This window comes from Gobio gobio (genome assembly GCF_949357685.1).
Source record: "Gobio gobio genome assembly, chromosome: 11".
Classification (NCBI taxonomy): Eukaryota; Metazoa; Chordata; class Actinopteri; order Cypriniformes; family Gobionidae; genus Gobio; species Gobio gobio.
The window spans coordinates 20,860,236-20,878,188 of record NC_137104.1 but is presented as its reverse complement, the minus strand read 5'-3'; the positions used below and the strand labels follow the sequence as shown (position 1 = coordinate 20,878,188).

General features: G+C 37.7%; 1 protein-coding gene across 1 annotated transcript; it reads right to left on the bottom strand.

The window, feature by feature from the left end:
• Positions 1-140: 140 nt before the first annotated feature.
• On the bottom strand, positions 141-17,853 carry sacm1la (SAC1 like phosphatidylinositide phosphatase a). The gene is made up of 20 exons (XM_079830191.1): positions 17,795-17,853; positions 13,799-13,896; positions 10,349-10,423; positions 10,125-10,252; positions 7,797-7,946; positions 7,248-7,307; positions 7,134-7,167; positions 6,748-6,849; positions 6,583-6,668; positions 6,389-6,475; positions 5,990-6,058; positions 5,818-5,897; positions 5,587-5,685; positions 5,237-5,375; positions 4,880-4,949; positions 4,701-4,773; positions 4,531-4,624; positions 4,354-4,446; positions 4,104-4,161; positions 141-2,762 (listed from the first exon to the last, which is right to left on the bottom strand). The coding sequence occupies exons 1-20, from the start codon at positions 17,821-17,823 to the stop codon at positions 2,626-2,628; spliced, it is 1,761 nt and encodes a 586-aa protein (XP_079686317.1). The 5' UTR covers positions 17,824-17,853; the 3' UTR covers positions 141-2,625.
• Between the last annotated feature and the right edge of the window lie 100 nt (positions 17,854-17,953).

Sequence of the window (17,953 nt, the reverse complement as noted above, 5' to 3'; positions counted from 1 at the left end):
ACTTTTTTATTTTTGAATTAAAATCCAGGAAGCATTGACTGTGAGTTTATATGTCTTTAGAGTGTCAAAAATCCTTCAATCTTTGTTTTACGTGTGAACAATTTGCATTCAATAGGTAACCACATGGAGGCGCTATGAATCCAGGATGGATAGTATTATTTTAATATGAGAATAAAAATGACATATTTGACAGAGTGCAAATGATTGAAGTGAATATAAGACAGCAAAATGTCAAATCCATCAGAAAGAACTGGAATCTCATGTTAATATAACAGTTCATATCAATGATTAATTTAATATTATTTACATAGATGGCAGAACACTGGCTGGTTGAAGACTAAACCATTGACTTATCTAATTAACTTTTATCTCATAGATGTTTGTGTCTCAGCCCTGTTAATATTTGCATTAATAAGAAAAACAATCATTTTACTGGTAGAATTTATTAAACATGTTTTCATGATGAATCAATCAGTCACAGTGGTTGAAAATTATGTTAAAAGATATCGAATTACACCTCAATGACTCAAAACCAAACAATACCAAGATTATGAGCAATAGTCTTAAGCAGTGTGGTTTTTCATCACTGTAGATGTTAGAGACTGTTAAGGACTGATAGACTATTAAAGACAACTGATGTAATGTCTCACAAACTATACCCTTGAAATTCATGGGGGGAGTAGGCCTACTGAAGACTTTTGAAATACCACAGTAATCATAAATCCGGCTGTAATGTTGAAGCATATATTCTCTTAATCAAACAAGACGAGAGAGAAGATTAAACAGTATTTAAAAACACTGTCAGGAACAAGACCAAAACAATTAATATTGATAATATGTCATTTAACACACTTCAAACCATCACACCCTGGAAATACAATGATGCGGTTCATAATCTAGGGTAATGAAAGCCATATTCATCCAACCCTGTTATGGAAGAATGTGAATTAACATCACTTCGATTGATCGATAACTCAACCAGAAAGTGCTAAAGCTATGATGTTGTAAACTACAATGTACAGTACATTATTACAATGACACACTCATATTTATATATATATATATATTCTTAATTTCTTCCCAATGTACAGTTTACACATCAGATTTACACAGGTAAACACCAAACTTACAGGATTTAATTATTAGTGTTGTGTTTCCATCCAGTCATTTTAATTCCAAGTTGTACTGCATATTCTCTTCATCTTCGCACACAAAGGAAATGGATAAAATATGCCCCAAATGAATTTGATGAAACTCTCATTTGCAATATCCTGTTACCAATGTTTCCCGTTACTGCAGCTTGTATTATCATTTGCAGATGATTACAAAACACAGATATAAAGGCATCAAATTCTACATTCTTTGTCTACATTAAACCAAACTGATAGCCATCCAGTTCTAAAGGTAGTAATGAGTTCAAAAGGAAGACCTTAAAAGTAAATCATTTGCCAAAAAACCTTGCTAAATGTGCCCAAGTTTGTCAAAATGAAAGGAAATTGGTGGGTTAAAAGTAAGACATTTTGAAATGCACCATCATGCAAGTGAACATTAAGAAAATGGACAATTTTATTCTGATATATGACGTTCATGTCGCCACCTAAATCACTGAATCAAAAGCGAATATCTTTTCAATTGTCAGGATAGTTTAAGTGAATTCAATTAAAAGTGTGAGCCAATTTGACAGGTAATCTGATAGAAGTCTATTTCTGTCTAATGAACTGCCACTGAAGTGGTAATGTTGAAGAGGAGTGCCATAAAAGAGCCATTAAAGAGTGACTTTATGCGTGTCATATCTGTTAGTGTTCATTGGTCCACAAAGAGACATAAAGGAGTCACAATGGAAAGTGCTGTTCACGTTTTTTTCTGTAAACTCACAAAGAAACAGTGCTCAATACCTCTCTCTCCCTAGTGCGGTCCACAGCTGTCTAATTTTATCATTGATGAGAGACACAAAACCATAAACATGCTGGCAGGACAAAAGGAAACCACATTAAAACCCAAACTGCCACTGCAAAAAAACAACTAAAAATATATCCAAGGCAAAATGCTGATTTCGGGACAGATTTGAGAGGACAGAAATGGTAAAAACCAAGGGCTGAGCTATTGATGCATAATGTAACATTCCCTTGCATAGCAATCTAATTAGAATAGACCTTCATTGATCTGTCAACCCATAGACTGGGCCAATGGGTACACATCTGGTGTCCAATATCATGAACCAGAAACTCTATAGCCAAAACAATAACTCAAATTTCACAACGGGTCAATTTTAGATCGATCTCCAAAAGTGATAACACAGCCGCCTTTGAAATAAGATGCAATGTCCACGATGCAATTACAGGCTGGAGAACTTGTGCAACCCATGTGCAATTCTGAACTGATGAAACTAAACTAGTAAGGAAATGTGGACACCATGTCCCATGATTCAATGGAAATTTGTACAGTAACTGATGTGAAATTATACAGGCTGGTAATACAGTTTTAAAGGCTCCATCTATAGGAGCAGGAAACAGGGATATTTGCTCTGCTGAAGAAGTTTAAGGACAGTGTGGAGAGCAGGTCAATAAAAACTTTTGGAGGAAAATGAAGAGGAAACAGAGAGCAGAAGGAAGGAGGTCTGTGTATTCAATCGATCTTCTCTTTTTGGACCAGTTTCGGTGCGTCGACAAACTCTCGTCCATTGACCACGATGACAGCAGTCGTAAGAGCACTGGCCATTCCCCAGAATAACACGTATGCCAGGGTCTCCGTCCAAGTGTCACCTGAATGAAAGAACCAGATCCATTATTATTCTCAAACTACTGTACACATCTACATTTCCCAAAAGAAGCAATAGCAATGGAGCCTTATAATTCATAAAATCATTTTAACGCACATCTCTTGTTGGACATAATTAAGAAAAGTTAAATCTTTTGGAAATCTAATAAAAACGTGCCAAGTGCTTAAAAATTTATTCTTTTGTTATTTATGTAAGTTCCAAATTAAGTAATTAAAAAAAAAAAATGAAAACATTTTCCTTACACATTGAATATGTATGTGTGTAAAGTTTAAAGGCTTGTTGAAAAAGTTTTTATTTGTTTGACGAAGAGCCAGTGTTGCTCGAAATGTAACCCATGTGTGAGTCCACGATTACAAAGTTTTGGAGCTTTGGTATGCCGACTTTTTAAAACACAAAATAAAAACAATAAAATCGAGAAAACAGTAAGTATTTCTAAATAAAGCATAAGAAAAACATCTGATCATAGCAATGTGGATATATTTGCACGAGCTCTGGAATTCAGCACTCTAGTAAAGTCACGTAACATTTATTTATATAGCACTTTATACAATAGTTTAAAATCAAGCAGCTTTACCGTATTAAACATGAAAAACAGTGTCAGTGTCTCATTTCATCAGAAGTACAACTTCATTTTCTACTATAAAGCAGCTCTCCAGTGTGTTCATCGCCACGGACCAATGGTAATACAAACAGTGTTTACCAGACGTAGCAAACTTTTTACGGAAATTTCGCCTTGGCAAGCTGTTTCGAAGCTCCAAACGAAGTTTGTTTTGGCCTGATTTAGTTTGAAATGACGTCACATCAGTTCGTTCTTTGATTTCACTTGAAGTATATCAGGGCCTTAATTCAACTCAACTAGGCCTTGTCCCTTTTTTTGCATTTGCTTTGGGTGGGAATTATTTAAATGAGAAATATTGTGACGTGTCCATTCCTGGAAGAAAACTCAAGACTACAATCGAGGAGTTTCGTTCAGAAACTTACTGATATAGAGAATAACTCCCTTTGGAGTGACTTTGTGCTTTGTAACTTTGCAGACCTTTTTCAAACTCAAACAGCAACATTACACACTAAAGAAAGTTGAAAATGTAAAAAAACACAATATGACCCCTTTTATGAGGCTTTTGTTATCAGAACGGTTAAAATGATTTTTAATAGATAAATTAAAAACATGCTCATCACTGAAGGTGTGTTTAAGTCACTGCATGTTTAAATTGCATCTTTTCAATTTTTGAATAAATGAATGTATTTGGACATAAACAAAATTTGTGTCATGTCATTGACCCTATTGCTTTATTTCACATTGCATTATAATGCCAGACCTTACCAGCCAATAGGAGACAGATGATGCACATGGAGAAAGCCACCACCATAATAACAGGAAGCTGCAGAAGGAATTACAAAGACATAACAATATAAAATATGCAGGAAATGACCAGCAGCTGGTGGTGTTGAATAATAAAATATTAGGTCTGCCTGAAGCAACTTTGGACTAAATTTTTCTCTTTTTTATTCATCATGGTAATGATCTCTTTTAATTCATATTCTCTTACAAGCAGTATATACAAAGCACTGACCAAGAGGAACTTCCAGTCCTTCTGCACATGCAGAGGCGTCAAGCCATCAGTTTCATCCACGGTATAGTTTCCAAGGAAGAGATCGATGGAGTCCTGTGGGCAAAGTTAACTACTTAAAATTCACCACAGCAAACTGGGTCTGATTGAAAGACATAAAGACAAAGAAGTCATACGCACTTGTCTGAACCCGTCTGAGAAATTGTTCTTGTAGTAACGGATCATTGAGTTCCAGCCGTCCATTACCAAGCCCCAGTGAGTCCTCTTCCCGGTTCTGAGGTCAAAGGTAAAGGTTACAACGGTAGACGTACACAACTGCAGATATTCTGAAAGGAGTCTGGGACGAGTACCTGGTGAAGTCAGTTTTTAGGGCTCCTGTTCCTGCATACTGTTTAGCACAGGCATTGGCATTGTCTGCCCACGCTGAGAGAAAGAGAAATTGAAAACAATGGCAGTTTCTTGCTTTATTTACGGTCGATAACAGGAGAATTGTGTGTACTGAAGTAATTTCTAGAAATATAAAACACACCGTTCTTATAAATCTTCTCAAAATCAGCCTGTTCCTCAATCCTCTGGCCTACATGGAGGACACCCATCCTCTAAAATGACATGCAGGTCAAGGTGAAGAGATAGACATAATGACAAATCAATTGTCAACCACATTATAGATCCATATCACTGATTTCTAAATGTTTGCAAGCAAACATGACTACACAAGAGAGCTTTTATCCTTCCTAAAAAGACATGACGCGTCAAGTTTCTAGTAAGTGGCTTTCACTGACAGAAAAATCCTGCAAAAAGCCACAAAAATCACAGCCTGTCAGCTTTCTCTAGTGCGTAAGTGTCCTCAATTGCGTCACACTAGTTAGGAAGATTCTATTTGCACCTGTAGCTGGCTCTGAAGGGAGCGTCTGGCCAGCAGGCTCTGAATGACGTTGGTGCGGTCCAGGCAGTCCATACAGTTACTGCGGAAGGTTCCAGACTGCTCGGACGACACCTTCCCGTCTGAGCTCACCATAAAATACCTGCAGAATCAACATTCAAAAACCAGATCAAAGTGAGCCAGTGACGAAATCAGAGACCACAGAGTCCTGATTAAATGACTTGCATATTTACACATCAGACTTTCCATCCTCTCTTCACAGACATGTAGTCTTTATGTCATCTCCAAAAGCTTCTTATGAAACATTTCCTATAAAAATGTGCAGAAATGACAGTACAGAAATAAATACAAACCCAAATTCTTCTTGCATATCAGAAACTGCATCAACGAGAATCTGGAGGCGATGCCATCTCATCTTACTGCACTCTTTGTGAAAGTCAAAGGCTATGTACCTCGAAAGAAACACAAGGGTCACTACACAGTGATATACAAGTAGCAAATACAAAGATCTGATATGATCATAAGATATCTGCTTTTATGTAAAGCTTAGAGAAGCTACTAAATGTAACAAAAAAAAGAAGTACTTGATGAGTCCATTTTCCATGCCGTTGACCATTTTGGCGAAGGCCTGTTCAAGGGGCAACTCGGATCCTTTCTGATTCACCTACAGATAAAGCAATTAAATTAAACTTTGTGACCAATGGCTACAACTTTCTGAAATATTCTAACACAAGAAAAATAAGAGAGTTTATTTACCAAATTTAGAATCACTTGCTTGCCATAAATGAGAACCTGTGACTCAAAATGCCTCCTGAATCCATCCATCTGCAAGCAGACAAGATGATAGATAGATAGATAGATAGATAGATAGATAGATAGATAGATAGATAGATAGATAGATAGATAGATAGATAGATAGATAGATAGATAGATAGATAGATAGATAGATAGATAGATAGATAGATAGATAGATAGATAGATAGATAGATAGATAGATAGATAGATAGATAGATAGATAGATAGATAGATAGATAGATAGATAGATAGATAGATAGATAGATAGATAGATAGATAGATAGATAGATAGATAGATAGATAGATAGATAGATAGATAGATAGATAGATAGATAGATAGATAGATAGATGTGATCTTACATGATTGGTTTCGGTGCTTATCTGTGGCTTGGGCTTGTACCTCAGGTTGGGTCTTTGAGACCAGAAAAAGGGCATGGAGCCTCGAGTCTGTGTAAGAGGAGAGCGAAAGAGCACAAATTAAGTCTCTGAGGTGAATTTTGGGAGGTCAACAACAAATATCCCTGTAATAGAGGCCAACAGTAGTTTCAACCAACCTGCACAAAGGATGCCCTGGCATTATTGTACTGGACTATCTGTTCCGTCTCAACGAAGTTAGCAGCATGTCCTTCAGAATCAATGCCTGGGGTGCAAGGGGAAATTATAATATCAGCAGTAAAGACAACTGTGTGCATATGTATAAATGCTTGAATATATCTGACCTCTGACATAATATCGGACCCCCGCTCTAAAACAGCTCCGTCTAGAGATGAGGATCCACTGAAACACCTTCCCATTGATGCAGCATGGCTTCATCACAATAACTGAAGCAATAGGTTAAGCCTCAATATCACATGGTTTTACTACTAATTTACTAATTATAGCTGACAGTTTTATCCAAAGCAACTTACAGTACAAATGACAGGGGCAATCCCCTTGGTAAATAAAATGTATTTTTAGATTATTGATTTTGAACTAATCATGTCCAGTTACAGAATCTTTAGCAGAAACAGCACACATTTCATATTTTTCTTTATCCAGCCAGTCAAGGAAGAATAAAGAGAGCAACTTAACCATGAACGATGTTAAAATGCACCTCAAAGGATACATCCATGGATGACAGGAAATGCAAATTTATGGAGCTGAAAAGGGGAACCAGTGAATAAGTATGTATGATTTTCTCGTATGCTTAATGTTTTATGAATTAGGTATATTTTTATACCTCAGGCTGTGAGATGATTTCTCTTAAAAGGTTTCCATTCCACATGAACCTCTGGTCTGCCTGTGTGGGGAGACAAGAAAAGAGCAAACTAAACAACTCCAGAGATCATCTGAGAAGTTAGTTATTTTGCAGGATCTAATACATGACAAACAGTGCAACCAAATATGCTCTGAAAGTTTGAACACACTAAACTTGAGCTTTATAAAATGGCAAGACAACTGACATAAAAGAACAAACTCTGGCATTGAAAACATGAAAACAAAATCTGAGGGATAACACAGCGTCTGCCCGCATGTCAGCATGTGTGCTTGTAAAATAAGAGCTTGCGAATCTAGCTTACAAAGAGACAGCACATCTCCTGTGACAGCTCTTTATTGTAAATTAGAGATGCGGTTTGAGACAATGAGCTGACCAGCTGTATGTGATGACTGATGAAAAACCTGCACCCTGCTGTGCTCTATTTCTCTCTCTGCCATTGAAACTTCAAACAGCTCAGTCTCTCTTCTGCAATCATAACTCGTTCTCATCTGCAGTCTTTCCTCTGCTCACCCTCTCCAGCAGGCTCATCTCCTGGAAGTCCGGGCTGGTGTTGGACAGACGCTGTTGGGTGTGGGTCAGGTCATAGTCCGTGCAGAAGTAGAAACCGTCTGTGTTGAGTACACTGCTAATCATAGTCAGAAACGTCTTGTTGTCTTGCATCTGTGAGAAGGAAAGCCATTGAATAAGATTATCGGCAATACATGATTTGAACAGAAATAAGACTAGGGTTGTTGTTTTTTTTATTTAATTAACCGGGACAGGACATAATGGAGAGAAGATGGGGAAATGTGATCAGGTAGGGGTGAGTAATAATGAATTTGACAATAAAATCTGGCAATATAACCAAAAGTAAACAATACTATTATGGTCAATAATGATCATTTATATAGATTTTTTATTCTATTAAAAATGTGTTTAAAGTTAACTACTAAAAAATCCTTTTGAAGGTATGCTTTTGAAAATTAATAATTAATTATGTTAATTAATTTATAATTTATTTTCTATTTGAACAGTTGCAGATCAAACAAATAAAGTATAAAGATAAAGTAAATATATATATTTAATATAGGCCTAGTATGTGATAATAATAAAAACAATAATATATTAAATAATGTAATAATAATATTAATTCTATTTGTATGTATTATAATTGTATTATTAAATTATTTTTAAAATAATAATTGTATAATAATAATAAACAATTGTTTTTGTTATTAATGTATTATTAATATAATCTAATGATACTGTTTTGTCCGTTTCTCTCTTTTTAGTTAACAAAAAAACCCTCACACATTTTTTTTTTGTTGCCCAATTTCATGAAAACATTTAAACGTACTAAATTTATAATAGACAATTGGCAAATTTGGATCACAATATAATGTGGGCCAAATCTGAACTGGCATCTCTCTCTTGAACACTTAGGCCTGGTTTCACAGACAGGGCTTAGATTAAGCCAGGATTAGCACAATTAGAACATTTAAGTAGCTTTTATAAACGTGACTTAGAAAAAAAACATTACTGTGTGCATCTTGAGACAAAACAATGGCACTGACATTATATATATATAACGTGTGTTTTCAGTTAAAACTACTTAAACATACATTTTAGTCAGGGACTGGCTTAAGCCTGGTCTGTACTGGACTAGATCTAACTGCTAAGCCATGACTTTGACAAATGGTAGGAGTTTGTCATGTTCAAAAATGGCAGTTGAAAGTTTTGTAGTTGTGGCTAATGCATATCATGTATTCAAAACATGCATGTTTACTAGTTACTCTGGTCCAATGCATAACACAGCACTCACAGCAAACTTACTTTAACACAACTTTTTATTCATTCTTACTGAAAACAAGCGTTGCTAAATGTGCAAGTGCCAAAACTCTGCTCTAGGCCAATAGCAGACCTTTGAGTCTGTGCATATCCCTTCTGCAGTCACATGATCACTAGCCACAAAGCTCTGACTCTGGGAAAGGAGTGGAACAGGAACGACCTGAATTGATTCCTCCTCCCAGAAGAACTTGGTCAGCAGAACCCTTTGCTTTTGTGCGCAAGCTTATCTCCCTCTCTGCAGTTATTCAATTCTGCTCATCTCTGCCCACAGAGTTAAGATTTAAATGCAATTCATTATCAAAATTCATGCACTGAATCATCACCTGCTAAAATCAGGGTGGACAACAGATTAGTAAATGTGTGGCACCTTCATCCCTGTCTTATTAGTGAGGCCAGAATTATACTTTGGACAAGTATGCAAACAACGCTGAGAATGCAAAACGTACTTGCATAAACCATGCTAGCGTCGCTAGAAGCATTCACTGCACACTTGAACCCTTACATTGCCTTTACATTACTCTTATCTGAAGGTTCGGAGATGTTTGGAGTACTTTATCAGTCTAGTTAAGCCACTTGCAGTCAAGCCTTCCAGGTACTTTTTCAACTGTAGCAGGAAACATTTCCCATGTCCATTACTGGTCTACTCACAGGCTGTATCCAACGCCAGCATTTCAGATGAAGTCTTAGCCTTGCTAAATAATGCAGCAAGTATACAACACTGTAATGAGATACTGCGCTCTGAGCGTGGGCTCAAATAAAAAATTTACTGTATGAGTACGTCCCGTTTTCACAAACTGGGGGGGTGCATCTGTTGTGCTGTTCTCACAGAACTTCTGAGTAAATGGAAATGGAAAAAGGGCAAAGAATTCATAGCAGGAAACCTTTGGTTACGATTTAGAGATGCTCTTGGCAACTCATCAAACAACAATTGACATTTAGAGCCCACTTTCTATTCAAGGTGTTACAAACATCAGCATTAGACTGAAAGTTGAGGTTAGGGACTTTGATGACCTGAATATCTGTGAGGTGCAAAATGGTCTTCTTATAAGAAATCACATCGAACTCCACCGCTTTCCAGACAGTGTGGCCAAACAGGTCGCCCACTTTCCTCTTCCGGGTGATGACTATGAGGTACATCCCTGAATAAGCAAAAAAAATAATAATGCGTCATGGTAATAAAACATATCCGTGATACAATTAACGTTCCGAATTCTACATAATAATATGGGACCTACCAGCCACAAGGCGAACAGTTCCCATGATTCCACAAATGGGCCTGGTTACGCCTGATGGGGGGATGTCCTTAATACCTAGGACAAAAAAAAAAATTTAATGCGACAGTAACCCATTTTGCAGATTAGGGAGATTTACAGGGGTCCTATTATACTTTTATCGTTTATCCACTTTCAGGTATACTTTATTTTACAGTGCGCGTATTTAAAGTGTACTTACCCAAGAAAGTACTGGTAATATAAGGTAACTACATTTGTTACGGTTAGGTTTAGGGGTTTACCCAACCTTCTTTAGTGTGTAATGTTGCTGTTTGAGCATGAAAAAGGTCTGCAAAGTTACAAAGCACAAAGTCAAAGGGAGTTATTCTCTATATCAGTAAGTACTGTTTCTGAACTCCCAGAATGCCTTGATTGTAGTCTTGAGTTTTCTCCTGGGAACGTACACATCGCAATATCCTTGATATAAATAATTCCCAGACAAGGAATATACAAAAAAGGCAAGGCCTGGCTGAGTTGAATTAGTAGTGTGTTGAAACTCGTAGGTTATGGTAAGGGGCATGACGTTTCCCAAGTTCAAAGCGATTGACCAATCACAGCACACTGATCAAGCCGACCATTCAGAGCAGACTGCCCTAAGAGGGGCTTCGTAGAGAGAGGAACTAAACAGAACATTACAGACAGACTGGGAAGAGAGGTGCTGCAACAATGTAAAAAACACTATATTGTATTTATACTCCAAATGTTTTGGAACATCTGCCTTTACATGCACATGAACTTGAATGACATCCCTTTCTCAATTCGTAGGGTTTAATATTGAGTTGGCCCAACCTTTGCAGCTATAACAGCTTAAACTCTTCTGGGAAGGCTTTCCACAAGGAGTGTTTAGGAGTGTGTTTATGGGAATTTTTGACTATTCTTCTAGAAGCGCATTTGTGAGGTCAGGCACTGATGTTGGACGAGAAGGCCTGGCTCTCAGTCTCGCTCTAATTCATCCCAAAGGTGTTCTATCAGGTTGAGGTCAGGACTCTGTGCAGGGCAGTCAAGTTCCTCCACACCAAACTCACTCATCCATGTCTTTTTTGGCCTTGCTTTGTGGACTAGTGCATAGTCGTGTTGGAACAGGAAGGGGCCATCCCCAAAATGTTCCCACAAAGTTGGGAGGATGAAATAGTCCAAAATGTCTTGGTATGCTGAAGCATTAGAGTTCCTTTCACTGGAATTAAGGGCCCAAGCCCAACACCTGAGAAACAACCCAACCTCCACCAAACAATCCCCCTTCCACCAAACTTTACACTTGGCACAATGCAGTCAGGCAGGTACCGTTCTCCTGGCAACCGCCAAACCCAGACTCATCCATCAGATTACCAGACAGAGAAGCGTGATTCCTCACTCCAGACAGAGAACACGTCTCCACTGCTCTTGAGTCCAGTGGCGGCGTGCTTTACACCACTGCATCCAACGCTTTGCATTGCACTTAGTTATGTAAGGCTTGGATGCAGCTGCTCAGCCATGGAAACCCATTCCAGTAAACTCTCTACGCACTGTTCTTGAGCTAATCTGAAGGCCACACGAAGTTTGGAGGTCTGTAGCTATTGACCCAGCAGAAAGTTGGCGACTTCTGTGTACTGTGCGCCTCAGCATGCGCTGACCCCGCTCTGTAATTTTACGTGGCCTTTTTACATTTAAACATAATAAAACAGACCCCAAAAACAAAATCAAGACATTGAAAAAGGGCATAATAGGCCCCCTTTAAAGGTCCCGTTTTTCGTGTTTTTTTGAAGCTTTGATTGTGTTTACAGTGTGCAATATAACATGTGTTCATGTTTCATGTGTAAAAAAACAAAGTATTTTTCACACAATTTACTTATCTGTATACTGCTGTTTTCACTGTCCTCAAAACGGCCTGAGAATTTCCTCGTTCTATGAAGTCCCTCCTTCAGAAATAAGTAACGAGTTCTGATTGTGCCAGCGGTTCCCGTGTTGTGATTCGACAGTAGCTTACACGCGTTGCCCGGAAAGGTCACGCCTCTTACCATAACGGGGAGATGAACGCGCTCAAACTACAGCCCCTGAAGGCCAAACAAAGGTGATTTGACTCCGGGATGAAAATAACAGCGTCTGAACGACATGGCGACAAACGCAACCGAACCGAACGCAACACTTCCTCTTCTCCACGAGGGAGCAACAAGACCACGCCCCCTTTTTCGCGTATTCTTGTGGGCGGAGGTTAGTCAACAAACTGTTCTACTGACGTAATTAAAGCAGGATGTACCAGGATGTAGTCCAAACCGGCCGTTCGCTGTAGGCTTTGAAAGGGAACTTCTGTTAAATAAAATATCTCGCTTGGCATTGAACTTTGAGCTTTATAATTTTACAGGTATTATTTATGCTCTAACAGCAACATTACACACTAACTAAAGTTTGAAAAATGGGATCACGAAGAACAGGACCTTTAATATACTTCTCTGCTTCAGCATGAGGAAGTAACAGCGCTGTGCTCTGCTTTTCCTGGTATACATCTATAATATAGCAACTACCTCAACTGAACTACCTCAAAAAAATGTCACAATGACAGTAATGATAAAATGCCACTTTGTAAGGAGGTCAATATTAAAAGAGAGAACTACGACAAAATCCAAATAGCTGCCATAACTTTTCATCGATGCCAGACTTTGAAAGGTCTGATTCTCTTATAAGTTGAGGCTCTTCATAAATGTCAGATCCCAGCAGCCCATACTATAAATCTTTCACTGTACTTTTTTCTACATGGTCAGAGAAATTAGGTGCTTAACCTTCAGAAAATGTTCATCGCCAAACTCAGGAGGACAAACTATATGAGCCATTTATTTTCTATTCACCAAGTAATCCTGTTATTGAAATTTGGGACATTTTGAAACATAGTTCGTTTCATAGCACCCTAGTTTGGTACTTTGCCAATTTTCTAGTAATAGAAAATAGTTTGTGGTAGGTAAGATGTTTATGAAAGAAGTCTATTATGCTCAACAAGGCTGCATTTATTTGATCAAAAATACAGTAAAAACAGTAATATTGCAAAATATTAAAATAACTGAATTATATTTTAATATATTTTTTAAAAAATGTGGCAAAGCTGAATAATTCATGCAGCAACTGTGCTAATAATACAAATATAATCATTGAAAAAGGTTTTTCGTAGGGTAAATTAAATTTGATATAATTAAAACATTTGTTATGTTTAACATTTTTAGATTTGATATGTAAAATGATAATTTCTCATGCTGGGCTAATTTTATATTAGACAAAGTTTATTAAACATTTCCAGTTTATCAAACATTTAAGCATTGTTTTACAGTAGTGTCGTGTAAAATGTGTGCCTCTAATGCTTAAAAAATGATGGGACACCAAAGTGTATCACAGAATTGGAATATAAAGTATTTAGACTTCCAAGCTTATTAGTAATTAAACCATACGTACCTGCAAGGGTCATCTCGGTGGACACCCTATCAATAACCAACACGTCATTAGCTCCATCATCACAAGCCTCAATGTAGAACTTCTCAGGTGTTGCATGCCTATGAAAAGCAGAAAAAACAGGAAAAATCAGCAATCGTGTTCTATTTTTTAAACCTAACTATTAAACTGAGAGCAGCATGTATATTCTGAGTCTTTTATCATTGTGCTGGTAAACACAGGTTTTACCTGTATAATACATGGGGTGAGGGTTTGGCTGGTTAGCATTTGTAAAAGTTAGCTACATTCTGGTAGCAAATCACAAGATTATTGGGAATGTACTAAACAGTACTGAGTGAAGACCAAAGACACTGAGAAGCTTTTGACTGGTGAAAATATCAGTAACACGAAACAGCGGCAGAAACGTCATAGCTTTAAACTGAATCTCATCTCAGACCATTTGGAGAGAGTAAAGTACCAGCAGCTTCATAAATCAGACTTTTTTTTTTTCTTAACTTTTCGACTGTGCATATTTTTACAAAGTTTAGATGAAAATACAGATAGGATTGGATCATCTCATTATGCAAGTTTCGACAGTGTGAGTGAGGAGTTTGAGAATCTGTTTCAGGAACACATCCTATTTGAGTGTCCCACTTTTATGGCTGGTGTCTTCCTTCCTTGCCAAAATGCTGAGTAACCACTTTTTGTGAACCACTTAATGTGTCTGCTGCAACCAGGGAGGCATGCTGTGCTTGCACGGTTAACCTCTGCCCCGTTAATCATTCTATCATCACTGTGATTGTTCACAGTTTGGTTGATGACACATAGTAACACTATTTGGTATTTTTATAATTCTCAGAGCCAATTGATCATGGTCACGCAAGTAAAGACAACACATGTGTTCAACTTTAACCTGCAGGGGTTGTTGTTGTTTTTTTTTCCAGAGTTGCGGCAAAGTTGCATCATTTATTGAACTGTCTAGTGTCTGTAAATGACACAGCCATTATAAAAAATTAAATACAAAATATACACAATACTGGATTTATGTGCTGTGTTGTATAATTCCTTTATTGTGTACATTCTGAATCGTGTATATTTTATGTACATTTCATGCCTTGTAAAGTGCGCTGTCTGGAGTATGTACCAAATACTTTCACCCACCACTACACTTCTGTTTTGTTGGTGGTGTGACAATAAAGGTGATTTGATTTGATGGTGAATTAAAATGGTTAAAGAGTCTATTCGGTCTAAGCAAACATAGCGCCTATGGTGCTAGTGTTAATGTCATTATAGTTTTGACAAGCTTTTCTCAGCTGTAATACCACTGGCAATGCTCTTTTTATAATGCAAGAGGCCATTCATAAGACTCAAAGGCTTAAGCTTGGTACATACTCTGCAAGAACAAAGAAATGTGTTCGTTTTCTCGAGGTGACAAGAACAAGAACAAAGTTCGTTCTGGCCAGTACATTTCATGCTTCACGAGAAAAGCAGGTGTCGAACATCTCCGTTTCTCCGGATTAACCCCACCCACATTACATTTCTGACCAATCACACAATAGTTCTCGGACACCCACAAGAAAAAAGTTCTGCTCAGATGAGGGGTCGAGAACGAGCTGCGAGAACTCCCAAGGCAGGGCTGCGAGAACAAAATTACGTAATTTTGTTCTTGCAGCCCTGGGAGCGAGAACTTTTTTCTTTGTTCTTGCGGAGTATGTATCAACCTAAAAGGGGCACTTCAAGCGCTGGGAAGATGAATGTGTATTTAAACTGTGTCATTTATGTTGTAGAAATGTGAATTTTTTTTTTATTTGGTGCCTTCTAGACTGAGAAAAGACAGAAAATGTATTTTTGTCTCATGTGGATGAAAGACAACAATTCCCAGAATGCACTTGCTTCGCTGCCCTACGAGGCCACTCCCAAAGCCACGGCTATTGGTTATCACTTGCGCACCGCCCCAACGTCGTTTTGATATTCATAGTAATAAAATCCTTTTGTTCAGTTAGAGAACAGACAATTAAAAACTGAATGTGTCTTTTCAATAAAGTGTGAGTGAGCCGAACGAAAGTCACGTCACAGACGCAGCAGAAGTCAGATTTCATTCATCACGAGAAGAGCTGAGCAGAGCTGAGGTAAGCGCGGCTGTCATTCTCACCGCGTGTCCAGTCTGGAGCGTTATCTGATCGCATATGGAAGCTAAACTTTCATAGGAATTCATTGAAAAGTTGAAACACTCACTTTGCTCCATTATGAATGCCCGAGCCGTGCGCATTTACATTCTGTGAGTGAAACCCCTACCTGTGGGCGGGTTGAAAGCATGCGGAACTAGCTCCTGTAGTCTCAAAATTACGATATTTGCATCATTGGAGGATTTTTCCCAGAAATAAAATGCATAATTCTCTCGTCTCAGGAGGATATGAGGGGGGAAAGTACCATAATTCAAATATACTACCAGGTTTCTACTGATACAAAGCTTGATGCTAAATCACTGAAGAAACCCTTTAACTGTACCTCTAAAAAAGGGGAAAATCACATAATTAAAGCTGATGCAAACAACCATCTCTATTTAGGTGTTTAGTAAGCATAATGGTGATCCTCAATAAGACTGTAAAGAACATGTCCAGGTCACCCCAGAAAACAATATAAATACATTAAATAAACAAATAATAACGATTAAATCAAATAAATAACCATTAACCACTACTAATATTTTTGAACAATACATATAAAAATGTTGCATTCTTGTGACATTAATATTATGACAAGCACATTTTGTCATTACTGTAATGCAAAAAAATAACATTATAAAAGTAATTTTAAAAAGCTAAATTATTTAAATTATTAAAAACACATTATTTTACAATTATTTTTAAAGTTGGCATGAAACAGAAGTTGCAATAGCCTTTTCTTCACTATTGTGACATGTATCTGACTGAAATAGCTTTTCGAACAAAACAAAAAAAAATTGTCCGGGACTTCAATTTGCCCATCAGGAATTGGTTTGCTATTGCAGTAAAGTCATGTGAGTGACAGGTTGTTCCGCCCTCACACCAGTAAACACATCATCAGAGAAGAGGTGAAGTTATTTTGATTACAGATTAAAAAAAATTATATTGTGCATAGATAAATAATAATTTATAATGAATACCGCAATCTTCCATAAATACAATAATTGTGCATTTTGATTTCATGGTGACTTTAAAGTGCATAGAGACTCTTATGGGCCAAATGATGCAAGGTTCTGACATACTGGTTTTATTGAGTCCAAAAAAACTCATATCAGTGTCTGTGTGTCTGCTAATCAACTCAGTGTCATGTTGATGCAAGGCGTGGGCTAGTGACATTCCATTTAGGTTTACCTCCCTTTCAATGGTGCGTCTGCAGTTTCAACCCTTAAGAAAAGCAATTTTAACAGTATGGATACATACCTGGACATTACATACAAGTCAAATGACAAGATATTAATTGTACATATCTAATGGTTCTCTGTGGCTTTTTCAAATATAATGTAATATTTCAAAGTAATGATAAAGTATGTGACATACTGAACAAAAAAAGTAACAATTTAACAGCAGCTTTGCACTAATGCCTCTACAAATCTACATTTTAAGCATAATCAAAAATGAGCAACTTAGTCTACATCTAACTTACACTCACTAATGTATGAGAGCAGGTGCTGTCCAGACTCACCAGTCTCATAACCCAATGAGCTGCCTAGATAGCATTTGTCGCCTCACAGGAGCGTTTTATTTCCAAAATGCAGTGAAAAGGTTCAGCTCGAGCGTTTTGTCTAGACAGGTAGCTCACTGGGTTTTGATACACAGCCAATCTGAACAGTCTCTGAACGGCTTAAGCCTGTACAGATTCCACCACCACAACATCAATCTGCCCTGTACAGGCAACCATACACACTGACAGCGCCCACAGACGCTGCCATTAAACAAGCTGACATTCATTCAAGTGAAACTGGGCCCTGTTTGGGTTTATATCTGTCGCTGCGCTCGAATAAAAGTTTTAACTTACAGGTTGAACCTCTCGTAGGCGGTCGCCATCTTCACTTCCGGGTTTGGTCAATCCGTCGTGACGTATATGTGGGAGTGGCGATAGGAAGGAGCACTTTCCGGTTCAGACGTCACGGTGCAAGTTACCTCATTTGCACCTAAAGACTCAGAAACTGTTTAT

Coding starts and splice junctions, on each gene's coding strand:
- sacm1la (XM_079830191.1), bottom strand. CDS start 17,823: ATGGCGACCGCCTACGAGAGGTTCAACCT. Junction 7,168..7,247: donor AAATCATCTCACAGCCTGAG/GTATAAAAATAT, acceptor TCCCCTTTTCAG/CTCCATAAATTTGCATTTCC. Junction 5,686..5,817: donor ATGGAAAATGGACTCATCAA/GTACTTCTTTTT, acceptor GTTTCTTTCGAG/GTACATAGCCTTTGACTTTC.